The sequence below is a fragment of the Lepidochelys olivacea genome, assembly GCF_965140295.1.
Source record: "Lepidochelys olivacea isolate rLepOli2 genome assembly, chromosome: 12".
NCBI classification, from domain to species: Eukaryota; Metazoa; Chordata; order Testudines; family Cheloniidae; genus Lepidochelys; species Lepidochelys olivacea.
The window spans coordinates 30,242,904-30,270,645 of record NC_140422.1 but is presented as its reverse complement, the minus strand read 5'-3'; the positions used below and the strand labels follow the sequence as shown (position 1 = coordinate 30,270,645).

The 27,742-nt window shown below is 42.8% G+C and overlaps 1 protein-coding gene across 2 annotated transcripts in view; it reads right to left on the bottom strand.

Moving 5' to 3' along the window:
- Positions 1-27,259, bottom strand: part of LOC311528888 (uncharacterized protein) — a 33,501-nt gene extending 6,242 nt beyond the window's left edge. The window contains exons 1-3 of one of the 2 annotated variants that reach the window (XM_084644379.1): positions 26,768-27,259; positions 19,223-19,399; positions 15,574-15,780 (exon numbers count right to left, since the gene is read on the bottom strand). In XM_084644379.1, the coding sequence (XP_084500505.1) occupies positions 15,574-15,780; positions 19,223-19,399; positions 26,768-27,223 (840 nt within the window). In that variant the 5' untranslated portion in view covers positions 27,224-27,259. The remainder of the gene's footprint in view (positions 1-15,573; positions 15,781-19,222; positions 19,400-26,767) is intronic. The other variant, XM_084644380.1, reaches the window with a different exon arrangement.
- Positions 27,260-27,742: the final 483 nt, after the last annotated feature.

Here is a 27,742-nt window from a genome sequence, read left to right as displayed (position 1 = left end):
AGAGCTCGGGTCTAGGGACTTGGGGTCACAGTACAGCACTAAAAATAGCCAGGTAGACGTTCCATCGCAAGCCGAAACTTGGGCTCTAAAGCCTGGGAAGTATGGTGGGCTTCCAAGCCTGCATGCCAGCCTGAGCACAGCATCTACATGGCTATTTTTAGCATCGTGACATGAGACTCAGTCTGTAGACCCAGGCTACGGGGTAGACTCACTGCTACGGGTTTTTTTTTTTTGTTTCGTTTCTTGTAGTGTAGAGGTACCCAAAGATGAGCTCCCCAGTTCACTTCATCATAGCATCTGCCAGTGGATAAATGCTGGGAGTTTTATCCTTAGTAAGGGTCATTTATACCCAAGCTCCTTAAACCTGGACTGTGCAATTGTGACAGAGTGTGTATAGAATCATAGGATATCAGGGTTGGAAGGGACCTCAGGAGGTCATCTAGTCCAACCCCCTGCTCAAAGCAGGACCAATCCCCAACTAAATCATCCCAGCCAGGGCTTTGTCAAGCCTGACCTTAAAAACCTCTAAGGAAGGAGATTCCACCACCTCCCTAGGTAACCCATTCCAGTGTTTCACCACCCTCCTAGTGAAAAAGTTTTTCCTAATATCCAACCTAAACCTCCCCCACTGCAACTTGAGACCATTACTCCTTGTTCTGTCATCAGCTACCACTGAGAACAGTCTAGCCTAAGGCTCACTCACCACTCTCTGCACTTGGCAAGTGTCACCACTAGGATAAACTGAGGAGATAATTGTTTAAGGACCAGATGATTAACCAAACAACAAGATGATTCAGCTTAAGGAGGGCCAGAGAAACTGAGGATCTCAGGCAGGTAAGAGTCCCTCACCATCCCCCATGTCTAAGAGAAGGTAAAAGCCTGGGGATCAAGGACTTGGGGCAAGTCTACACTACAAAAGAGTCAACCTAAGTTATGTTGACATACAGCCACCACAATAATAAAATTGCTTTTGCATATCCACACTACGGTGGCCTGCATCCTCACCAGGAGCTCTTGCGCTGATTTAACTGTCAGTGTGGAGCATCGTGGAATGGCTTCTGAAAGGCAGCAACAGGTGATGTAAGCAACAAAGTGTCTGCACTGATACCGCGTTGACCTAACTGCACCGACCTAAGCACTATGCCTCTTGCAGAGGTGGAGTTAAGTCAGTGTAGTGGGCAAATTACATGGGGAGGGGAGAGCTACATTTTAGTGTAGATGCTTACAGAGTTAGGTCGACCTAAGGCAGCTTACGTTGACCTAACTCTTTAGTGTAGACCAGGCCTCAGATAGCACAATGGAAATAAAGAACATGGTGTTGAACTTGCCGGAGGCATGCGTAAGGACTGTGTGCAGCAAGGAATCCAGGGGGAGGGAGCCCTGCCCTGTGACAGCAACATTACATTTATTTTTAAAATGGGTTAACACAGTAGAACCTTCTCCTTTCAAATACTTTTGAGATAACATTATGGGTATCAGAGAGCTCTGTTAATTATTTGCTAGATGAATGTGATTACAGTACTAGAAAATTGTGAGCTGTTAACAGTACCCTCATTATCTGGGCTGGTCTTTTAACTGGCTGCCTCATTTTCAAGCTATTGCAGTATCCTAATTTCCATGCGACCGATAAAGGGGGAGGATTTTAGATTTTTAGCTGCATCATCAAACCTGCAGACCAGCTTTGTGGAGGCATGGAGTGGGGCAGGAAAACACTGCACTTCATTTAAACAAAACAAAGCAGAAACCCCCTACTCCTTCATTGTAATTAGAAGAAAAAGTGAAAATTCTCCAATAAAGTTAAAAGGGACCTACAAATATTACGTGCATTGAAGAGAAGTAGAACACCTGGATTTGTGGTACTTATTTTGCTTGGTTGGTTCCCCTCCCCCCCAGCAAGAGAACATGAAATGTATTTTGTTTGGCAGCACTACAGCTGGAAAATGAACAGCAGCTGTATTTCAGGTTGGATGAGGTCTTCCATTCCTTCTCCTTGCCCAGTTGTCAGTTTCTCATTACTTTTTGAAGTTTTCCCCTCTCTGGCTTAAGTTTCATTAAATAATTAAAAATGAATTGAAGCAGAGGGACTAGATCCTGGATCTCCCCCTTGAGTGCTCAAAGCACTAGGTCACAGCATTATTCTCAAGCTTGTGAGCTCCCTCTGGCTCAGGGAATTTATTATGATTTTATCCACAGTGGAATGGCTGCAACAGGAGAGGGACTACCTCATCAGAATATCCCACAGGCCACTGGTTAGAGCACTCACTTGAGAGATGGCAGATCCCAGTTCAAATCCCTTTCCCCTCCCTAGTGGAGTGGGGGGATCTGAACCAGCAGTCTCCCACATCCCAAGTGGGTATCTTAGCCTGCGGGCTAAGAATAATGAGGGAGCTTATTCTGTCCCCAAGCTTCTTGCTAAAATAGCATAGGTGCTTAACACCAAGAGAGGGTGGGTAGCTTTGAGAACCCCAAGCAGAGGGAGAGGCCTCCCTGTATCCAGACATATAGGCACCTACCTCTGAGAGGTGAGGCAGAGCTTAGCACCAACACCTCACCTTGGCATCTCCCATTGGCTAGCATAGGTTTGGAGCAGCATAGCATGGTGGCTCTTGTGAATCTCTCCCCATGAATTGGATAATGAGAGGCGCTTAGGAACCTTACCCAGGCTGTGTGAATCCCAGTGATTTTCTAGGCATGGTGATGCTCCCAGTAACCATGCCCAAGTTTCTTTGTGAATCTAGCCCCCTGCCTTCACACACACAGAACCAGATGAAAATCAGGCAACAACCCAAACGTCAATTATGTACAAACCAATAGAAAGATTATGAATGAGTAGCAGATACCAGGCACAGGGGGTATGATTTTGCATTTATCTTTAAGTGTAGAGCATGTTTGCTTTCAACATACCTATCACTAAGAAAACAAATATAATTTTATTAAAGTACAGTGAATTGTCTGCATTTATCTATAAATCAAGAAAAGGGCATAAAAGTAATTCCCTTAGGGAGCCAATTTATTTCCTTAACTTGTTTTTCTTAAGCATGCTAGTACTGATCCTGTAATGTGCTAACTACCCACAGCTTCCATTGACTACAAAAGGAGCCCTGTAATCTGATCCTGGAGCAGAGTCAGAATTTCTTGCCTTGTCCCTGTCCTTAGTTATTATGATGGGATGAACCAACCTACTTTTCAGATTTCAACAGCCCAGTAGGTAGTGCAGAGTAGGATTGAAAAGTAGGTTGGGATTTGGATTAGGTTAGTTTAATTGTTTCCCTTCCAAAGTGATACACTGGCTCACAGAGAGAAAGCTAAAATCTGCACTCAAAAATGCTTAAATGTAAGACAGACTCATTCTTAACTTTTTTAATTTGACAAACATAATGAATAAATTACTCAACTCCCTGGTTAATGTCCTCCATCTGAGCTCAATGCAGAATGGTAAATAGACATGCATATCTGGAGATTTATGGTCTGTCCTTGCCAATAGATAAAGAGCAGAAGTTACTGGTTAAATGCAGACAAAACTTTTGTTCTTTCAAGGGCTCACTTGAGATTTAGGATGGTTGTTGCAGATTTGTTGCCTCTGTAACATATATTAATTGTGAAACTGCTTATCTGAGGACTTCCTCCATAGTATAAATTCCATTGGCCAACCCCCAAGTTCTTTAAATAAAGAAACCAAGGCTTTTTTTTTTTTGTGTGAGGGGGGGAGGGGCACAAAGGACAAGTGGAATTTTAAAGATCTAAGGCTGTGTGATTTTTTTAATAAGATTACCAGTACTTTTCTTTGGCTGTTTAACTTTTCCAGAAGCACTGTATATCGAAGGCCATAGGCTCCAGTCTTGGCCCTTAGTCTGGCCACTTTGCACAGCTCAAACAGAACAAAGCAGCCCTAAAGGGAAACCTTTACTCTATGTAGAGGGCAGAGGGAGGGAGGCCAAGGTCATGGCTAGAATAAGATGGGGACAGAGCTGGAGTGCATTGCACTCTTCCCAGTACTGTTTGTGGGACCGCTGCTGCCAGTGTAACACAGAACAACAGCCTGACCACCTGCCCTTTGAAAATCAAAATGTCTTAACTTGGGCATCCAAAAATTCAGGAACCCATAGTCACTAGCCACATTTGAAAATTAGGCGGGTATATAAAGCTTGTGTGTTCAGAACCTCAGCTCCTGATTCAGCTGTCAATCAGGAGCTTTCCTCATTACCCCAGTCGTTTCCCGTGAGAACCTGGAAGCTTTAGCCAAGAATTTACTATTTCCCTGGTAGTTTTTAATAGAGCCTGTTCACATACCGGATTATTTGCATACAGAGATTGATGCTGCTTGCTGGACTGCTGATCACCAATTCCTTGGATAATTAAAATGTCCAGAAGAATCTCTGGTGCCAGAATGCTAAAATTATTGAAACTGCGCTTAAATTGTTTCATTTTGGGGGAAGAGGAAAGGGTGTTCATGCAGTGGGTAACATTACCTGTTAAGCTATTGAAGCTATGTGGCCACATGGTTGGCTTTATAGTAGAGAGTTTAGAGTGGCACAGAGTAATACCCATCCTTATGTGCCATTCCGTCCAAGATGCATGCCTAACTGATCTCATTGTTTCCTTCTCCTAATCTCATTTGTGTCTTCTTCCATGTGTCCTAGTATGCCCAGAACTCCTTTCCGAGCCTGTTCTGACAAGCGTCCAGCCTTGTCTCCTTAAAACACACTTCTTCCTTGAAGTCTATAAACCCTCGTCTTCTCCATAAAGAAGCATTATTAAAAAAAAACCGAACAAAAGATAATTACTCTACACCATGGTAAATAAGCCAAAATGGTCAGACTTCCTGGCATTCTGATTTTTAGTAAATATGAAGATTAAAGAATAGAGAGTAATTGTATTCCTAAAGGTTCACGTGTTTCAGGGCATGGACAAAATTGTCATATGACCAGTGTTTATGAAAACTAGTATGTATCACTCTTATCAATATGTACCACTCAAATGAGATTAAAAACACACGTAATTTCTAAGGCTAAAATTAGCTCTGACTTCCTATACTCATAATTCATGGTTAATTAATAGTGCTATCATCAACATTGGTATTTTAACAATTGTCATAGAAAAGCAATTATCTTAGAAAATGGTGGTATCAAAACAGACAACTTATAACAATAAGCTAACTAGTCACAGTATTCAGCCCAAAACATTGTTAGGGGGCTTATTCCTTTACCCATTTACTTCCCTGGTCCTTCTCGCATGAACAGAGAGCAACAATACCCGAAGTCCAAAGGTGCAAACAATTCGATGTTTATTGGGGTGAACTTCCAGCAAGCATGATTCCAGTTTCCTTCCTTAGTATCCTCCTTCCCAGCTCTGACACCACAGAGCCTTACACCTGTGTCCCTGTTCCCATTCCTACCCTTAGCCAAACATGATTCCAACTTCCTTACCCTCATTCCCTGTTCCCATTTCCCACTTTAGCAAAACATGATTCCAATTTTCTTACCCCCATTCCCATCTCCCTCCCCCCCCACCCACCCACACCCACACCCCTTAAGGTTAACCTGTCCCCCTTATTTTCAGGCTTGACTTGTTTTTTTCACCTCCCTTTCCTGAAGGGCCATAATCTGAGTCTTCTAGTAGCTTGTTTGCTGACCAGATGTATTTGTTATTTGCAGCTCCTTTGTGCCCATCAGCTAGGTAATTTGCATTTACACACAAAGGCTTACTAGCTTGCTTCTGGACCCAAAGCTGTTAGCAGCTCAGACACTGTCTTAAAAGGGAAGCATTTTACTTCCACCAGAGTTCTGATTACTTTCATCTCCTGCTCCAAAACACACAGAGATCTGAAAAAGAAAGCACAACCTATTGTGGCTCCTTTTGGAGCCCTATTAGGATTTTAATGAAGTACCATGTTTTATTTGCATATCTTTTACCCCTTTTACCCAATAGACACTCCACACGTCCTGGGAAAATGCACATTCCTTCCATGTATTCTACTACTTCCATATAGTTTAACCTCCATAACATCATATTAGCCAAATTAATTTTACACAAGGTGTAACTGCCTCCCCCATGCCTACAGAGTTTTCATGCACACCCACCAAAGCAACAATCTAATCCCCCAGAGCCATCCCAAGGCTCAGTGTTCCCATCAAACATCCAAAGTATCTTCATAGCTATGAGGCTAAATGCAAGGTTTGGTTTGGTTTTTGAATACTTACCAAGCCACTATACACTGATAAGTGATAGAAATGAACTGTTGACTTTTTTGTAGCAGATGCTTGCGTCACTCAAAGAACATAGTGATTTTATTCAAAAAATTCTAGAGTTCGGTAAACAAAAAATAAGAGATTACTTAGATGATGGTAGGTCTGCAGAATTGTTTTTCCTGTCAACCGTTAACAATAATTCCACCTTTTATAAGATATTCATTGTGTTCAGATAAAAGATATTATTCAGTTACAAAAGGTAACTAGCTTAGAATTTATTCTAATCTCTTCCTGGTGCAAAATCTTATCTTCTTCGCAACTGTATCTGCCTAACATTTTGCAAAGCAGTTGTTTGCTGTCAAGAACAATCTCCAGCATTCTTCTCGGAAAAGGCTCATTCTATCCTAAGATTCACTCAGCACAACAGACCATTGCCACTTAAGTGGTAACTAAGTAACCACATGCTCATTTCCTTGATCCTGGCAGGTTAGGAACTTAGCACAAGACTATTTATGAAGATGACGCACCAGTATGGCTATTAAACACTGATGATACTCAGAAGAAAAGATATTATTTAGATACAGAAAAAAAATTCAAAAAGGAAAGCACAATATTTCTGCAAAATAAAAATAAAACCCTATCCTATGCATTTCAAATAGCCATACTGTGAATGGGGAAAGAGGGAAGGAAAAATCCTTGCTAAACTGCTGTGAAGAAAACTACTTCTAATGTATATATTATATCAAACAGGGCAGTGCTGTATTTTGTCAAAGGCCGACTGCTGTGATAAGTCATGCAGTAAAAGAGCTCATAAAACCTAGGGCCCCAGAAACAGGAAAGAACAAAGAACAAAACTGCGAGGAAGGCATTTCAAATGAGGATTGTGGTGTGCATTTTCAATACTCATTCTACTGCCCCTTCACCCACCTGTTATATCTTTCCTTTCTCCAGTAACATATGCTGGAACTGCAGAAACTAGTAATGCTGCTACCAGTAAAGCAGGATCCTGCAACATAGAAGGATTAAGAAAAGGAGTACTTGTGGCACCTTAGAGACTAACCAATTTATCTGAGCATGACCTTTCGTGAGCTACAGCTCACTTCATCGGATGCATACCGTGGAAACTGCAGCAGACATTATATACACACAGAGATCATGAAACAATACCTCCTCCCACCCCACTGTCCTGCTGGTAATAACTTATCTAAAGTGATCATCAAGTTGGGCCATTTCCAGCACAAATCCAGGTTTTCTCACCCTCCACCCCCCCACACACAAACTCACTCTCCTGCTGGTAATAGCCCATCCAAAGTGACAACGCTCTTCACAATGTGTATGATAATCAAGGTGGGCCATTTCCAGCACAAATCCAGGTTTTCTCACCCCCCCCCACCCCCATACACACACAAACTCACTCTCCTGCTGGTAAAAGCAGCATCACTTGCCCCATAACCTCAGCCATGCGGAACGCAATGCCATCCACAGCCTCAGAAACAACTCTGACATCATAATCAAAAAGGCTGATAAAGGAGGTGCTGTTGTCATCATGAATAGGTCGGAATATGAACAAGAGGCTGCTTGGCAGCTCTCCAACACCACTTTCTACAAGCCATTACCCTGTGATCCCACTGAGAGTTTCCAAAAGCAACTACAGCATTTGCTCAAGAAACTTCCTGAAAAAGCACAAGATCAAATCCGCACAGAAACACCCCTGGAACCCTGACCTGGGATATTCTATCTACTACCTAAGATCCATAAACCTGGAAATCCTGGGCGCCCCATCATCTCAGGCATTGGCACCCTGACAGCAGGATTGTCTGGCTATGTAGACTTCCCCCTCAGGCCCTTCGCTACCAGCACTCCCAGCTACCTTCGAGACACCACTGACTTCCTGAGGAAACTTCAATCCATCGGTGATCTTCCTGATAACACCATCCTGGCCACTATGGATGTAGAAGCCCTCTACACCAACATTCCACACAAAGATGGACAACAAGCCGTCAAGAACACTATCCCCGATAATGTCACGGCTAACCTGGTGGCTGAACTTTGTGACTTTGTCCTTACCCATAACTATTTTACATTTGGGGACAATGTATACCTTCAGATCAGCGGCACTGCTATGGGTACCCGCATGGCCCCACAGTATGCCAACATTTTTATGGCTGATTTAGAACAACGCTTCCTCAGCTCTCGTCCCCTAATGCCCCTACTCTACTTGCGCTATATTGATGACATCTTCATCATCTGGACCCATGGAAAAGAAGCCCTTGAGGAATTCCACCATGATTTCAACAACTTCCATCCCACCATCAACCTCAGCCTGGTCCAGTCCACACGAGAGATCCACTTCCTGGACACTACAGTGCTAATAAACAATGGTCACATAAACACCACCGTATACCGGAAACCTACTGACCGCTATTCCTACCTACATGCCACACAACAGAACCACTAACCCAGGAACCTATCCTTGCAACAAAGCCCGTTGCCAACTGTGCCCACATATCTATTCAGGGGACACCATCACAGGGCCTAATAACATCAGCCACACTATCAGAGGCTCGTTCACCTGCACATCCACCAATGTGATATATGCCATCATGTGCCAGCAATGCCCCTCTGCCATTTACATTGGTCAAACTGGACAGTCTCTATGTAAAAGAATAAATGGACACAAATCAGATGTCAAGAATTATAACATTCATAAACCAGTCGGAGAACACTTCAATCTCTCTGGTCACGCAATCACAGACATGAAGGTCGCTATCTTAAAACAAAAAAACTTCAAATCCAGACTCCAGCGAGAAACTGCTGAATTGGAATTCATTTGCAAATTGGATTCTATTAATTTAGGCTTAAATAGAGACTGGGAGTGGCTAAGTCATTATGCAAGGTAGCCTATTTCCCCTTGTTTTTTCCTACCCCCCTCCCCCACAGACTGTTCTGGTTAAACTTGGATTTAAACTTGGAGAGTGGTCAGTCTGGATGAGCTATTGCCAGCAGGAGAGTGAGTTTGTGTATGTGTGTGTGTGTGTGTGTCCCCAGGAAAAAAAAAGGGGGGGGGTGAGAGAGCCTGGATTTGTGCTGGAAGTGGCTCACCTAGATTACCATGCACATTGTAGGGAGAGTGGTCACTTTGGATAAGCTATTACCAGCAGGAGAGTGAGTTTGTGTGTGTGGTTTTTGGAGGGTGGTGAGGGGGTGAGAGAACCTGGATTTGTGCAGGAAATGGCCCACCTTGTTTATCATACACATTGTGAAGAGAGTTGTCACTTTGGATGGGCTACTACCAGCAGGAGAGTGAGTTTGTGTGGGGGGGGGCGGAGGGTGAGAAAACCTGGATTTGTGCTGGAAATGGTCCAACTTGATGATCACTTTAGATAAGCTATTACCAGCAGGACAGTGGGGTGGGAGGAGGTATTGTTTCATGATCTCTGTGTGTATATAATATCTGCTGCAGTTTCCACGGTATGCATCCGATGAAGTGAGCTGTAGCTCACGAAAGCTCATGCTCAAATAAATTGGTTAGTCTCTAAGGTGCCACAAGTACTCCTTTTCTTTTTGCGAATACAGACTAACACAGCTGTTACTATGAAACCTGTCATAGAAGGATTAGTTGTGCCTACTCAGAGTAGTCAGACTTTAAGGCCAGAAGGGACCATCATGATTATTTAGTCTGACTTCCTGCACATTGCAGGCCACAGAACCTCATCCACCCACTCCTGTAATAGACCCCTCACCTTTGGCTGAGTTACTGAGTCCTCAAAATATGATTTAAAGACTTCAAGTTACAGAGAATCCATCCACCATTTACTCTAGTTTACACTGCAAGTGACCTGTACCCCATGCTGCAGAGAAAGGGGAAAAAACCAAACCAAACCAAAACCACCAAGAACAAAAGTCAGCCAATCTAATCTGTACATTTTCAGAATGATTGCACTCTACACTGTATGTTTAATATGGATTGCACTAACAAAATACAGTAACTCCTCACTTAATGTTGTAGTTATGTTCCTGAAAAATGTGACTTTAAGCAAAACTATGTTAAGCGAATCCAATTTCCCTATAAGAATTAATGTAAATGTGGGGGTTAACTTCCAGGAGGAAAAAAGATTGCCAGACAAAAAAGGCATTATATACATTTTAAACAAGCAATTTACTGCAGTAATAAGTTTTAAACAATTTTAAAGAAACAATTTAATACTACAATCATTGCCGAGTGTGAAGCCATGGGAGGTGCCCCTGCCTTACCCCACACAGGTGCAGCCCACTGGCACTGCAGACAATGAGGCAGGCAAGGAGGCCGAAGGTGCCATAGGCTAAGAGAAGCATATTGTACAGCAGCAGCTTCCTCTATTGTGCAAGCACCGGGAGCAGGGGGCTCAACCTTTGGCCCTCCCACTCCACTCCTTCCCCCAAGTCCCCACCTTTAACCCGCCTCTTCCCACCACCTCCACTTCACTCCTCCCCCCTGCCCACAGCAATCAGCTGGTTTGCAGTGTTTGGGGGGGGGGGGGGAAGGAGTGAGGACGCTGAGTGCAGGCTCCCCCTCATTTCCCTGCCTCCTGCACGCTGCAAACCAGCTGATTACTGCGGGCAGGAAGAAGGCACTGATCCGTGGGGTCCACTGGTGGGTGGGAGGCGCTAGGGGGGACGGGACATAGAGGAGCTGATAGGGGGGCTGCCAGCTGTGAACAAAGCAGGCAGCCAAACGACATTATAGCAGAGCATTGCACAACTTTAAATGAGCATGTTCTGTAATGGAGCAGGGACGTAAGATCGAAACAACGTTAAGCGGGGAGCTACTATATTTGGTTTGGAAGAATCTTGGGCCCAATTCTGGATGTCATTTATACTGGTGAAAATTTACTTCAGAGGTGGCTTTACCCTTGTTCCTGATTTACACTACTAAGAGTGAGATCAGAATCAGGCCTTTTGTGTTAAGCAATTTGGGCAAGTTAAATAGAGGATCATAAGCCCTTCTGTGAAATGCCCAATAGAGGTTCTTTTGGCTGAAAGGCAGACTGTCCATTAAGTAGGGCTTTTTTATTAAAAAAAAAAAAAAAAAAAAACTGAACAAAAACCCCTTGCCTCTCTTTTCCTCCACTCTGTCTCTGACTCCAACCTCCTGCTTCTTGTGCCATCTGAGTGATGCATATCACGTCTTCTGGCTGCAATCCTCTTTCTCTCACTAACAAGACCCTGGGGATGTGTGTGTTACAAATACCCACTTGTATAACAGCATAGCAACCTCTTTGATAAAGCATCTTTAAAACAAGTTTTATTTAATGAGTGTAGAATGTTCAGATGCTTGGACATGTGACGGTGTTGAGCATTTTAGACATGTCTCTAAGTCTGTATAAAAGGTGACAAACTGAAAGAAGGGACATGCTGTTCATATCACCCTTGAACTTCTGAGACAAAGTACACCATGAAGACCTTTATGCAATTGCCATTTGTAACCGAATCATGGTCAAACCACCTCAGATGGTGCTCAGATACCGTGTGGCTGGTTGTCATATTATAACCTCGATAGATTAGCATAGTATCCTTAAATCATGCAACTGGGGGGAAAAGCACAGCAGCATGGGTTAATTTTAGGCCCCTAGATTGTCAAGTATTGTGAAAATATCAACCAGGTCCTTTTAAAGTCAATGGGTTTCACCCTTGTAGAACTGGAAATGTACCCCAGAGACTCAGCCTTAACCTTAAATTGCCACTTGAATAAAAAGATTTAATAGCACTAGTCTGAACACCTGTCCCTGAAGCATTCCACTGGCGGCTACTTAGTTGTTTATTGCCTCTTGTTTATGGTCTTTTGACCAGTTTTTGATTCTGATTCAAAAACAATTCGAACTGGTTTCAAATAAAGCTTAATGAGACACTATCAAACACGTTAGTAAAGGCTAGTTATATTAGATCAATTGCCCGCTCCATCAATTTTGTATCACCAACAAATTTAAAAAGCAGGTGCATTTGCTTAGCCTGCTAATGGGGTGTTAAGCTGATCCAGTGAGACCACAAGAAGTTATGGAAATGTATGTTAAAGTTAAATTGTGTTTAATTTCAGATACAATACAGGAGCCGGAAAAGCAGATTACAAACTTCTCACTGAACGATGTGTCAGGACTGGATTTTCAGAGAGGACTGGATTTTCAGAGAGACTCAAGGTGTTGGGTACTGCTTGCTTTTGAAACTCTGATTGTGGGTGCTGAGCACTTGAAAAAAAATCTGGTCATAAGTAGAGCTGGACAAACAAGATTTTTCGTTTGCTTGCCATTCCAAAATGCCACCCACCGTTTTCTTTTAATTTTGACCATTTTTAAAACAATTTGATTGTTAATAAAATTTAATGAGAAATTTTGAACCAAAATCTAAATCGTTTGGATTTTTTTTTTTAAATCTAGAACAATTTGGTGAAGTCAACATTAATTCACAAAATAATTTGGTGTCACTGACTACATTTTTTTTGCTGAAAATTCCACCCAGCTCTAGGAATGACTTTCTTGAAAACCTGGCCCTTGTTCCACAAGATGCTTGCACTGATGCTTTAATTTCTCACTGAATCTGAACCGGAGTTTGTTTTTCAAGAGAGATTGAAGGGGAAAGCTACACCCAAAAAAGGCTGCACTTACACAGCCTTTTAACATGAAAAATAGATCTCTGAAGAATAGTGGTTAACAATGTGCCCTCATTACTCACATTTCAATTGCTTTTCTTGGCACAACTTATGTATACGCAGGAACCTCCATTCCCTCGTTGAATGGAGTCCAGCATTTTAAATCTGTGTTAAACTTGCAAAAACTTCATGTTTACTGGATCTCTGGTGGTATGAGCTCTGAAAACCTGTTAATAAAACCTTCAGCACGCACTTGTGTTCCTGCACTAGGCATGGTACTCACACCGACTTCTTCTGCAATACTTCATGTTCTAAAGGCTTAAAAACGTTAGACACGACAGTGGTAAAAAACAGAGCTCATTCCTACTCGCTAATGTCAGTGAGTAATTTGCATCAAGGCTTGCTGCGCCAATTTTAAAAGTAAAATAATTGCTTGAGCCCCAGCATTTCTTCATTACAAATTCAGCACTGACTAAAGGCCAGGTTGCTGCATGTTTTTCACAGTATATGCTGGACTCTGATAACAAGTGTGAATTTTTGTGAGCTCAGTTTGATTTCCTCCTTTATTAATAGTTCGATTGAGTCTTGACCCTACACAGCTATGCGGGTGAGTAAGAAGCCCACATATTATATTCATGTAGGACTTTCTTGGATTGGGGATCTGGGCACAAGGAGGAGAGCAGGAGTTAAGCACCTGATATGGGAACAGGAGAGCTAAGACTCCATCTTCCCCAATGCACTAGCCAGCAGACCTGGCTGACTGCAGTAGAAATAAGCTGGTAGTGCAGTAGGAATATGCTACACCCTGGAAAAGAGCATAGTAGTAAGTTACCCTCACCACCACCAGAGCAAAGCCGTAACAGGAGGAATTGTGACTCTGCGGCACAACTTCTCACCACCCCCTGTGCGCCACCCCTTACTCAGGATTGAGCCAAATGGCTCAATCTTGCCCCTAACATGTATGTTCCCATCAGTTGCTGTGGGATTCACATGGATAAACCTCATTAATGCTAATAGGTAGAGTTAGCCAAAGAATGACAATTGAGTTTTGGGACAGCTTTTTGAGGTTTTGAAGTTTGTTTTGTTTTCATGAGAAATGGAAAAAAAAATTTGTGGAGGGGTGGGGGTGTTAAAAGGCTTTGTGCTGAAAAGGTGTGTCTGTGGAAGTGACCAGAGACTCCACTGTGGACCTCAGAAACCTTCCCAACAAAAACTTCCTCCGAATGGATGCATCTTCACAAACCATTTCAGCTTTGATGAAACAAAAACTTCCCTGACAGCGTTCACACCAGCTCTGCTGTTAGGAGTGTAATGGGGCAGGCTCCATCACCATTCTCACATACTGGACAGAGCTTGAAAGGTCTCTGGAGTCAGTGACAACTTTGTGTTATTTATTTACATTCCCATCACCAAACACCAAGACGGTGCTGTGCAGCAGTATTTCTAGTGCTTCTCTATGGTTCTTCCTTGGCCCTGTGGGAAAGGGCTAATACAGATCTCCATTTCTTGAGCTGTCTGAAAACGCTCCACACAGCTAGCCTGGGTCCTCACTCCTCCCACTTCCTTCCTGTGTCTTTTATATCCCCCACAGCTGGTGGGCTAATTGGTTTATCGGCCCTCCCAGTCTATTCTGCTAATTAGCTTGCATATCCCGAACCAGCTTTTTCCTGGGGAGCTGACTGATGCTGAGGTGATCACAATGCTGGCTCCAGTGCTCGCTTCCAGCACTCCGTCATAAGGAGATACACACAAAAAATCTCAAAAACACATTGAATATTTCTGAAGAGCTACAGGTCTCTCACGGCCTTAAAGAGAAGCAGCTCTGATGGATCCTGAACCTTAGCTGACTTAGGGTATATCTACCCTGCAGCTGGAACCATGCCTCCCAGCCCACGTAGACAGACACGCTAACTCTACTTGAGCTAGCAGTATGGACGCTGCGGTGCAGGCGTTGGTGCAAGCCAGCCTTTAGAGTACAAGCCAGCCTGCTCCCCTGGGTCCTTATTCAGGTGGCTAGCCCATGTCACAATGTTCACACTGCTATTTTTGGCATGCTAGAGCAGAGCTATCATGTGTCTGTCTACCTGGGCTAGGAGGCACATTCCCAGCTGTAGTGTAGACATACCTTAGGTACCCAGGTAAAGATTGTGTAGAGAGTTGTCACTTTGGATGGGCTATCACCAGCAAGAGAGTGAATTTGTGTGGGGGGGGCGGAGGGTGAGAAAACCTGGATTTGTGCTGGAAATGGCCCACCTGATGATCACTTTAGATAAGCTATTACCAGCAGGACAGTGGGGTGGGAGGAGGTATTGTTTCATATTCTCTGTGTATATATATAAAGTCTGCTGCAGTTTCCACGGTATGCATCCGATGAAGTGAGCTGTAGCTCACGAAAGCTCATGCTCAAATAAATTGGTTAGTCTCTAAGGTGCCACAAGTCCTTCTTTTCTTTTCAGGTAAAGATTGTTTCCCATATTGCTCATGAGAAAGATGCCGCTTTAACTGAGTGTCCAGTCAATGCGACTGGAACCTCAACTCTTTACATAGTGGCTCAAACCAAGAACGTGTGCCTCCAATCGTATATATTTGGGCCAATTTTCTGCAACTGAACAAAACTCCAGTTGACATAAATGAAAGTTTTACTTGAATAAAGGGCTGCATAATTTTGCTCGGTGTTACCAAATTTAAAAACATTGTAACATAATACTCTTTTCAAAGGCCAGGAAACTCTCTCTTTGAGAAGCGATAGTTCTGAATACTCACTGAGGAATTGAGAGTATGCCGTAGGAATCTAACAACTTTGGAATCAGAAGCTGGACATGCCAAAGCCATGTATCGATTACGGAATGTCCCATAGATTTTCAGATGAAATCCTGGCTTCAGAGATTCCTTACCCGTGGAAGATATATCCATTCCATAAGCAGAAAGATCAAAATATAGACTGTGAGCACGGATCTCTGGAGTTGGCACCTATAAAGTGCAAAAAAAAAAAAAGGGGGGGGGGTGGAATATAATTAAGGGCTAATCTAACTAATGTATTCATTTCACAGATTCTACCTGATGACCCTCACATAGGATGCCTTGCAATGAATTAAATATTTAGAGAGTGAGGTTTTGTTTCCAGATAAGAAGAATTCAGAAAGTTACCCCATGCATTTTCATTGCCATTTCATTTCCTTCCAATGTTGTGCTAGATGGTTTTTCTTCATGCTGAAGGGTGAGAAAAGAACCCCTCTGGGATACTAGTATATTGTGTTTTCAGCGCAATGAACTTGCACTAAGAACATTAAAAGCAAACTGCCTTTTCCATAGGAACACAGCATAGTCCGGTGGACTGGGCACTGGTTCAGTCATGAGATCAAGGAACTTGATTCTACTTTTGATTCTGACATTGCCTTGTTGTGTGATCTTGTGCAGGCCACTAAACCCCTCTGTGCCTCAGTTTCCCCATCTGTTAATGGGGATAATGATACTTTATTCTTTTGTGAATGCATAAGGGCAAATTATTATTAGAGAATTTTTCAGTAATGCTGCAGGGGTGGGCCTTGTGTGTTATTAGAAATTAACTGCCTCAGAAAAGGAAAAATCTCTCTGGACATCACATAAAATGCAAAGTTAATTGTAACTTTTAATTAACTGAACAGGTTTATAATTTATAAGGCAGACAGTTATTTGAAGCTGCCTAAGCACTTTTGCTGGAGGGAGAGGGGGGAGGAAGAGAGACCACAAAATTCCTGCATGACTTGTGTCAATCGTAAATTACAAACATACACATCTTACACTATACATGTACAGGAAATTAATTTCACATTCAAAGACAAATCCATTGATCTGCAGGACCCAGATACATCACAATTTGTCCCACATAATAATGCAAAGAAAAAATAAGTTCTGCTTGTGTTGAGACTATCCTCACTTGAGACAGTTCGACAGAGCCAGTTTTGTCAAATAGCCAGTCTTTGTTCCATATATTTCAGCTTGCTACTACAGCACCAGATTCTTCAGCCTTTACTCACAAGTGTAGAGTATTTGTTAAGGTGGGTAAGTAAAGGCTGATGTAGTCTGCGCCATCTCAGTGTGGCCAAATCCAGTGTGGCATGGGCTAGTGAGAGGAGAACTGGGGACCACGGCATGGCTTTCTTTCAGCCCCTTTGGGGCTCTGGGGAGAAATCCAGATGTGGAGCCTCCCTGTATGTTCCACGCTCTCCTGGACACCCCTATAAAGGTCTGCCCCACTCTAGCACTATAGAAACATTATAGATAAATCCCTATGGAGATTCTTACTGCTTATTGCTAGTTTAAATATGGTTGTTTTCTACTCCTGTGGAAAATTATTTAAATACTTCACTACTAAAGACTTTTTTTCTTATCCTAACTGTCCACTAGTTGTTGATGTTGGGTAAAATCGCTTCTTTATTTCTCATCATGACATTGCTCACGTCGCTAGGTATTTTTCTATATCTTCTCAGCCCTTGTCTTACACATGAATTATCACCATAACTCTCCCTTCCTCGTCAAAAAGAAAGATGGAAAAAGGCTTGAGGCCAAATCCTTCCCTCCAGTCTATGGTTCTCTACTGATGTCTAGAGCTGGTGACAGGGGTGCAGAATAGGAAGTGCAGAGGATGTCAATGGACTGCTCATGTTCTTAAATGAGCGTGTAAATGAGTGCAGGTCTGGGCCAAAACTCATTTCACAAGCCAGCAAGTCAGATGTAACAAACAATAATGACTTCCAGTCACTACCAATTGTATTAGACAGGAATCTGTTACCTAAAGATTAAATTAGGACTGTCGATCAATCACGCAAGTTAACCGCAACTAACTTAAAAAAACAACTGTATGCTCTTTGGGGCAGTTTGTGTGAGGACCACTTTGCAGATGCTACCCTAATGCGAACAAATAGGTTAACTTAGAGTCCCTCCTTGGCTTCTTTTTTGGTACTAAAACATTCCAGAAGTATTGGGAGCAGCCCAGAGACATTTTGGTAGTATGCTTAGAATGCTAGTTATTTCTGCACACATGCAGCCTGATTTCCAGAGATGCTAAGCACTGCAAATTCTCTTCAAAGTCAATGGGCACTTGGCAATCTGAAAATCAGGCCAATGCAATATTTGTAAGGTTATGGAAGAACAACAACAAAAAAAGTGCCTGTGAGGGTTAAAGTTCTTGTGATTTATGAGTGCTCTTGGAAGGATTCTATTTTAGTTAGTTGGTAAATGTCGATTTCACCAAACACACAAACTGCTGAAAAAATATTTCTATCGATAATAATTGAAGTTTACAGATAGGCAGAGTAAAAATAATGCTGCTTGAGAACTTAAAGTTTGATTTAAGGATGTTTACAGTACTTTGTATTGTTTGACACGTGAGGTTGACAATTTGTGTTTTTATAGTTATAAAGCTTTATTTTTTTTACTCTTGATGTCAATAAAATGGTTTCACTCCCCAGATTGTTTGAGCTCACCAAAATTTCCCACAACTGTGAAATGTATATAGATAGAAATTTTAAAAATGCTTAAAAACAAACATTGGTATTTATTGCAATTATAAAAAAATTGAATTATGCTCAGCCTACCTATGAGCTCTCTTCTCAGAGTCTTTGTCCCTGGATAATGAACACTATGTCCTGAGCCTTGATAAAGCTTGACATTTCCCTTCCTATTCATCCACGGCTTGTTTCTTTCCTCTCAAAGGATGACGGGATTAACACAGCAATACTAATAAGCAATGCATGGAAAAGGCAACTGGCATAGTGTGCCATGTGTCTATTCTTGTCATCTTCCCTTAATATTCTAGCAGTCAAACGATCCACTGCACATGGTAATCATTTTCTCTAATCAGCTGTTCCTTTATGTAATTTTGTTCAGCCCTACTTACTGTATTTGCCAAGAAAGTTGAATATGAAGCTGTGGGGGTTGTCTATTTTTCTTAATATTGAAAATAAATTAATTTGAACTCAGGCAACAAAATAATAGCAAAAACATGTTATCCGTTATGTAACATTCATAACCTTACATAAGGTATTGATGAGGTAAGGAATGATTAATATACATGTTTTAATACAGGGTTATTCAGTTGTTACAGGGCCCAACTGGTCAGTAAGTTGCTTATAACCGTAAGACCTTCTACCAATCTACAACACATACTCCTCATGTGTCTGTAACATGTTTAGAACATCTATCAATCATTTATTCACCCTTTATAAAAGCCTTTTAAAATATACCCCAGAATATAAAGTGTGACCTATTTAACTCAGTGGGAAAAATACTTTGCAAGCAAACTCTAGGAAAGTAAGGAAATGTCAAATGGCAGCATAAAAGCCCTTAAATCCCCTATTTATTTCTATAGTATAGAGCATCATACAGCAGATGGGAGTAAATAACTGATAGCAAAGAGTGTTCTTCTCATTACCTGCCTCTGATCAGGCCTCTCAATAGCTGCATTTGCTCCATAAGCATTACAGGATTCCACAATATAATCTGGACTGATTCCGAGAACTGAGCTTGATTCTCCACAGGATCCATCTGCTATCACAATTATTTTTGGCCACTCAGAGGCTAAACTCTTCCTTATAAAGTCATCTGAGAACTGAAAGAAAAGGAGAGTTGACCGTAAGTGTTGTATGTCGACCTATTACAGTAAAACACAGTATTGTGGCCTAAGGGGTTTTTAGAGCTGTCCTTCAAACAAATTTCATAATGATCAAACACAGCCACAACAGTTGTTCCCAAACAATATTCTCAAACATATATTGTAAATGGAAAAGTACAACTCTAAATGATAGAATTAATGCGTCTGACAGTTTTGCCAGTATTTCTGAGCACCCACTGTTCTAGTTCACCTGAAATTGTTAAGCAATTCTGTATTGATGTTCATATATGAAATATCTGACTAAACTTCGATATAAGGTAGCTGTGGCAATATCCGATTTAATAGCATTAACAATTGTACATATCAGTTGAAACTGTTATTTCTTTAAAGCACAAGCTAAGAGTTTCAAATAACAGAAAAAAAATTTAGAATGTTATGAAATGAAAGACAAAAAAAACCGTAAACAATTTTGAAAGATTTATAAATTCACAAGAGAGCGCGGAACGGAGGTAAAAATAGCCTGGGTTATGCAGGAGTTCAGATTAGCTCATCAGAACAATCACTTCCGGCCTTCAGACCTCTTAGCCAGATCCTCTGCTGGTGTAAAATCAACATAACCAATTTACACCAATAGAACTTACAGAACTGATTCTGATTTACACTTTAATGCATAATCATGAATAAAATGGGGGAATGTGCCCAATATAATGGGGAAACATTCAGCCTTGGCATAACTCCATAATCCCTGGAGTTCACCACACAAATTTGACCCCAAAAGTGGACATATTCAACCACTTTACTTTTGCTTCTATATTTTAGCCCATTGATTATTTAATACTTATACTGCTGCATCACACCTTTCTGTTCACATAGGGCTAGATTGTGTAACCCCTATTCATTCTGGTGACCACCTATCTGTATAAGTAGTCTATTCTCTGCAGGTTCCTATACTGCAGTCATCACCTTCCAGTAGCACATTAAGCCACAATAATAGGCAGCATGTTTAAAACAAACAAAAGGATGTATTTTTTTCACACAACACGCAGTCAAGATGTGGAACTCTTTGCCAGAGGATGTTGTGTAGGCCAAGACTATAAACAGGGTTCAAGACTATTAGCCAGGATGGGAAGGGATGGTGTCCCTAGCTTCTGTTTGCCAGAAGCTGGGAATGGGCAACAGGGGACAGATCACTTGATGATGACCTGTTCTGTTCATTCCCTCTGGGGCACCTGGCATTGGCCACTGTTGGAAGACAGTATACTGGACCTTTGGTCTGACCCAGTATGGCCATTCTTATGAAGAACATATATCATATGTTTGTCCTCTCATCCCCTCCTTGGGGGGGGGGAGGGGCATGTGCAGTGTTGTATCTTGTTTTGGTAGGGTTTTCAGGGATTTTATTAATTTTGTTTAGGTTCCCCCGTCTACCTCCTTCCCACCCTCCCACCCCCATTTTGCACTCTGGCTTGCGTAAAGCTTATGACAAGGAGCACTATCTTATAATTATTGTATATTTCATGTTAGAGTTTTCAGAACAATAAACCCACTTACATCTAGTTCACTGACACACTCATGGTTTGGCCTTGCTTTTTATTGGTGAGGGTGCAAACAAACTTAACTGGAAATGCCAGTTTGGCTTGAACTGTTGCTTAATTATATAGTACTGGTACTTGCTTTCACTAGTTAGATCTGATATATCTCTGTACATAATTTCAAATCAGATAAGATGAAAGTAGCAAAAGAATCTTTGTTTGCTTGACTGTTCTTAGTTATTAACCCAGTGGTCTTATCTTTGTGTTTGCCATATATGACCTTTTGTTCACCATAAAGCTCACATTTAAAATGATCTATTTATGTTAACTATGAAAATGGTCAAATAAAACCAACAACTCTAGAGCAACAGAGGCAGTCACCCATGAACAAACATCTCAGAAGATTGTAAAGCTGGAGCCTGTATCTTTGGTTTTTCGGAGTTGGAGACATTTATTGCCTATCACTACTGCTGCTGCTATGCAGTTATCGCTTATATAACCTTAAATTTTCCCATTAGCTTTGTTTCTGCTCTGCATTATGAAGCAACATTTTACTCAATTTCTACCTTTGCAGCACTAGGCACAATTAAGGATACGATTTAGTCATGGAGGTCACAGATTTTGTGATTTTAACAAACCTCCGTGACTTCTTCAGCTTTAGACCCCACCACTACAGCTGTGGCAGGTGCTGGTGCCCCTTCCCCCTCAGGGCGGTGGGGATGTTAGTCTTCTGTCTCCCTTGTAGTCAGCCCTCCCTCCTCCCCACTGTTATTTTTAGTAAAATTCATGGACAGGTTGCAGGCTTCTGTGAATTTTTGTTTGTTGCCCGCAACCTGTCTGATTTTTTACAAAAAATAACCGTGACAAAATCTTAACCTTAGGCATGATACATATAAATTTGCATCAGGGCTGGAAGTTTGCTTTTTTTCCTTCTACTTCTCTACCCCCCTCATAAGATAAAACATTATAAACATATTATTAGAAACAATAGTATTATGGACATGCCTAGAGGCCCCATTGTGCTACCCACTATACAAACACAGCAAGAGACTCAAAGAGGGAAAGCGACTTGCCCCAAATCACATAGCAGGTCACTGGCAAAGCCAAGAATAGACTACAGATCTCTTGGATCCCACTTCAGTTCTGTAATCACTGCCATGTTGCCTCTCCAAAAAACTAATAGTATAAAATGACCAAGAGTGCAAGATCAATCTAAATACATGCCAGACTATTTCAGACTATAAAATTTCTTAGCTAACATTTTGTCTATGTGCTGAATGTCATCATGAAGAAGTTTTCCAGCAATAGGAATTAGCTTCCAAAACCAACTGAGCACATGTAAAAAGAAAAGGAGTACTTGTGGCACCTTAGAGACTAACCAATTTATTTAAGCATAAGCTTTCGTGAGCTACAGCTCACTTCATTGGATGCATACTGTCCGATAAAGTGAGCTGTAGCTCATGAAAGCTTATGCTCAAATAAATTGGTTAGTCTCTAAAGGTGCCACAAGTACTCCTTTTCTTTTTGCGAATACAGACTAACACGGCTGTTACTCTGAAACCTGAGCACATGTAATACACCATCCTCCCAACCCAGGTGTTTCTTCCTCACACCTAAAGGTGTTCTCCTTTTGTTCAAGAGGTAGAGACTTGTGTTTGATGCTAAAGGGCCTGGGTTCTTCCCTGCATGTATGTCTGTGGCCAGGGTTTGTTATATGGGTACAATAGTGATATGTATGCCTTTTTTTTTTCATACAGATGCCAGAAGGCTCTAAGAGTAATTAGTACAGTTCCACAAAGAAGTAACAGCAAGGGAGAGATGTACAAGAGACAAGAGGTTGGGGTTCCCCCCCTCAATCTGAGAGTTTCAGTGAGATGAAGTCAATGATATTGGGAGGCTATTTGAGACAAAAGGAATTGTACAAGAGAAGACTCTTGGTTCCAAAGAGGCCACATTGTGCAGAAGAATGGTTGAGGAACTCAGTGCTAGATGAAAAGAAAGGAAGGATGTGAAGAAAGGAGGAGTCCTTGAGGTAGGTTGGAGCCAGTCTATTGTGGCATATAAAAACAAAACACTTGGAGGCCTTACCTCATTCTTCTTATCAAGAAAGTACTCCAAGGAAGCGTTTACTTTCCCAGCCTCCTTTCCCTGTAGGCTACCCTTTATACTTTTTAAAAACATGTGCATCATACATGTACATTTGGTGTTCAGAACAAAAAATAATTTCTTCGGCACTGCTGCTTATTCCATTCTATAGATCAACTACTAGGGATGTTGGAGAATGATTTAGTGTGCCTGCTCCCCTCAGTACATAAGTGTCATGCTCTCTTTGATGGCTACCACATCTGGCAGCTGGGGATACTCCTTAAACCAGGTCTTCAAAAGAAATTGTGAATTCTAGCAACACATTAGGACCTGACTGAGAGGCATTGACTTCAATGTGAGTTGCATTTGCTCAGTACCAGACAGGATCAGGTCTATCATTTGGAAAACGTCATGTTTGAAATCAAACTTATCTGTTATATTGCAAGAAATTGAACATTAATCATGCTTTAATTTGTCCCCATTAGCTGAAAATTATCCCATGTCCGACAAACGAACAGCCAATACCGAGAGAGTCTTCCTGTTTGTTAATATGCAAATTAACAAAGTTAATACTCTAAAATTAAAGAGTATGCAATACTGGATCAAAGCCTCAGCTGGTGCATAGTTCTGCTGACTTCAGTGGAACTACACGGATTTATACCAGCCAGGATTTGGACCAATTTTCTTTTCAATCTGTACTCTGTTTTCATAAGGTCACAGAGTGAAAAGCCTTGTGCGAACATAAAATATTATTAGATGTGTTTATATAATGTATCATGAGTTGGATTGGATGATGAGAGATTGGTAATGTGCTATATTCATATTTAGTCATTACTGAGCTGAATTTAGCATAATCCGATAGCAATTTTGTTCTCAAGCCCAGTTCCTGGATAGGTGTTGATATCACAAAGCCACTTTCACAATTGTCACCCTTGTTTACAGTCTAATAAAGGTCAAGGCTTGAATGGACAAGGAGAATAAAATAGCCCCTTGTAGAGTAGTGGACGAGCCCCTATCCAGAGAAGATGAATAATAGCCTCAGTGACAGTTTCAAATCACTTTTTTCAGGGCTTTCTTTTATTGATTCTAAACAAAAGATTCCAGACAAAAACAAGCCACTCAGAACAGTAGGTTCCAATGGCCAGAGACCGGTCCAACTTCTTAGCCAGCTGGGAAGGGAAGACATACTCTTCCCCTTAGCTAGCTGGTGGCACAGCTACTTCTCAATCTTTATATCATTTGATGACCCATGTGACAGACAGGAGTCTGGAACCTCTCATGCACTGGGACAATGACAATGTTTAATGATGTCAAGATGAACACTTTCCCCTGCTGATTTGAAACTGGCTCACAATTTTGCATCTCCGTCAATATAATTGAACAAGAATGGGGAGGATATTATTTCTCCAAAATAGGAATTGTGGAATATTGGGGCAGATCCAAAGACTGGATTGATTTCAATGAGGTTGGTATCAAAAATGTACAGGACTTGATCCAGCAAGGCAATTGCTTAAGTTTACATGGGTAGTCCCCCAATGGAGAGCTAACCACTGAATGCAGCGGTACTACTCACATGTTTCAATACTCTGCTTGATCAAGGCCTTAGTGAGGGACTAATAAGAGTTTAGGCAAATATTGGATAGGCTAGTGCGATGTAAGCATTCCTCACATAGCTCTGTCAATGCATTAGAATTGTGACCATCAGCACTCCCTGCTATTTCATGTCTAGGACTCACTTTCAGCACAGATGTCTTAATGCTTGAATTCTGCTAATGTATGTGGTGGGTTGTGCATGTGTTTAGTTGTATTTGTCCACAGGGGATAAGAGAGGAGATCAAGCTTGTTTGAACTGAGGTCCCTGGAGCTGAATATCTTAATCCTCAATTGGGTAGGATGCATTTAACCAAAGCTAGTTCCATTGTTAAACCTGGACAGTCTTTCTAAATTATGCTCGCATCCAAACTGAACCTTCTGAGGTCACCCTTCAGTATATCTGTTCCCTGCTTAATTAGATGCTGGCTACAGTTTGTTTAGTGCCTTCAATCTTTATATTTTTCCACTCTGTTTACTTTAGCTGGCGGAGACAGATTACGCTACTAAATATATAAGATGGTAATTAGTTTAACAGTATGTTAGATTTATAGATCTGTTCAACAACAACAACTCATTATTGGCTAAATTAATCCTGTAATGTACACTAACTTAATTTCATACATGCTGAAGTAAATATGAAATGGCAGTGTGTCAATGTAACCCTTAACATAATGTCATCTGACTCATTACACTGGAATCAAGAAAACATATGCTGCCTGGAATCTAAAAACAACATAATAGCAAAAATAAAGATTGCTTGTAATAAAATAAATTATGTTGACCTATTTTTCACCATACAAAGGAAGATACAGAACAAGTTTCAGATTGCCAGTTACTGTCCATTAACTGCAGTTCTGGCTAAACATTACAGGGCTAGCTCTGAGGATGGTCTGATGGCTAAGGCTGTGGGCTGGGACCCACAAGATGTAGGTTTCTATTCCCTGCTCTGTCACAAACTCCATGTGTGACACTCATCGACACACTAATCTTTCTGTAGCTCAGTTCCTCATCTGTAAAATGGGGATATCATCTTTCCTTTGTCTGTTTCAGTTGTAAGCTCACTGGGGCAGAAACTCTAATTATATACAGCACCTAGCACAAGGTGACCCTGATCTCAGTTACACTACAGTAATTCAAAATCGAAGAAGTCCTACTTTAAAAAAAGTTAATCCTGAAAAATTAATTTTTAAGCTTGTTTATTTTTGTCAACAAGCTAGTTGTAATCCTGTCCTGACAACAATATATACTTTCCCCTTCTCCTCCTGGGGACCCGATGCCCCTACCCCGCGAAGCTTAACAAATAAAAACTTTTGACCTACTCCAGTAATCATGTTTAAATAGAAAAAGGGTTTCAACTAAGTAGAAATTCCCACTGAAAGTCAATTTTTAACAAAATATATGGGGGGAGTGATTGTCAAAAACCCGTCCTCCAAAAACCCAAGCAACCCGCCCCCCCCCCCCAAATATTTGGAAACCAACATTTTTTTTGAAAATAAAATGATGAAAAGCTCAAAACATTGCAAAGTGAACTTCTGAGAAAAAACATTGTCCCTCCCCCCCCCCAAAAAAAGTGTGCACAGGAGCCAGAACCATTTCCCAACGACCTCTTCCAGAGAAGGCATCCCACACTTCAGAGACAGGAAGGTAGCACTCCACACCCAGAACACCTTTCCTCTCTACCTTTTCCTCTTTCCGTGTATTTTGCTCCAATAAGGGAGGCATCCTGGTGATGATCCCTCCCTTCCCTCCTTAGCGGGGGGGGGGGGCTGCTGCACAGTTCCTTCCTAACGACTGGGACACAGAACTCCAGGGGCGGTCCCTCCCCCAAGCCGTGGGCCCAGTCCGGTAAGGTGCTGGCCCCCTCCTCACCCAGTTCCGTGGGACCAAATCGAAGGATCGGGCCCTTTCTGAAGGAAGTTGGGGCGGCGGGGGGAAGCCGGCGGGGACAAGTTTACTCACTAGCCCTCAGAGGCGCAGTCCTGCACCCCATTGGCAAAAACAGGGCCCAGTGAGTCTAGTGGGTCAGGCCCTAGCCCCCCTCCCCTCCTAAGGAGTCAGAGGGGAGGGGGCGTAAGGGGCAAGCCGAAGTTAGTCCCCAGGCAGAGCCAGTGTAACTCGGCGCTGCAGCGCGGACTGCAGGGAGCCGGGGACTTGCCTTGGTGCCCAGCAGGATCCGGATCTCCTGCCTGTACTTCTGCTGCTCCAGGATGCTCAGCAGGTGCTCCTGGAAGACGCCGATGCGGGTGAAGAAGTGCTCGTTGTCCCAGCAGCCCTCCATGTTATCGAAATCCACCCCCAGGGCCAGCAGGAACCGGACGCTGCGCGGCTGCAGGGCGATCTGCTGGGGTCTGCAGAGCAGGGCTGCCCGGCAGCGCTCGTCCAGCAGCGTCAGCTTCAGCACCTTGCCCGAGCGGACAGCGACCAGCGCGGCCGTCAGCCCCGCGGGGCCAGCCCCCACGATCAGCACCGAGACCCTCGCCCTCCAGTGGCGGAGCCTGTCCACGCTCACCTTCACCGCCACGTACAGCAGCACGGCCAGCAGGGTGCTCAGCGCCGTGTCCAGCGCCAGGCGCTCGTACTGCGCGTCCAGGCGGCCGCCTGCCTCCTCCATGCTCCCCGCCTGGCCAGCGGACCCCGGCGCCGGGGCAGAGGAGCGGCTCCCCCGGTCTCCGCTCCCCACCCCCTGACCCAGGGAAGCGCCAGCCCAGGCGCCCACGCCCCGGCAGCGGCGGATCCTGCTGCACCCGAGCCCCGCCGGTCGCTCCCCCTGCTGCACCGTTCGCCTCTACTCCTCATTCCCTGCGGCTCCCAGCACGATCCCCCCTCCTGTTCCCTGGTGAAATCAAGGGCCCTCCTCCACTAGGCAGCCAGGATAAACAATGGAGGCGGTGCCACCCAGTTCCCTTGGGTCCCACCTCAGGGTGGTACCCTTACCCCAAGGGGTCAGTTTCTCAGTGCGGCAGGGAGCTTTGGCGGAAAGTCAGGCTGGATCGACCCGGAGCCTGCCGGTTTGTGGGGGCCAAGCCCTGAAACTGTACAGTCAGAACCAGAGGATCAAGTCAGGCCGCTGCTGCGGCGCCAGGGAACTCCAGCCTCGCCCCCACGCGTCCCGGAGCAGGAGGGCTGCGAA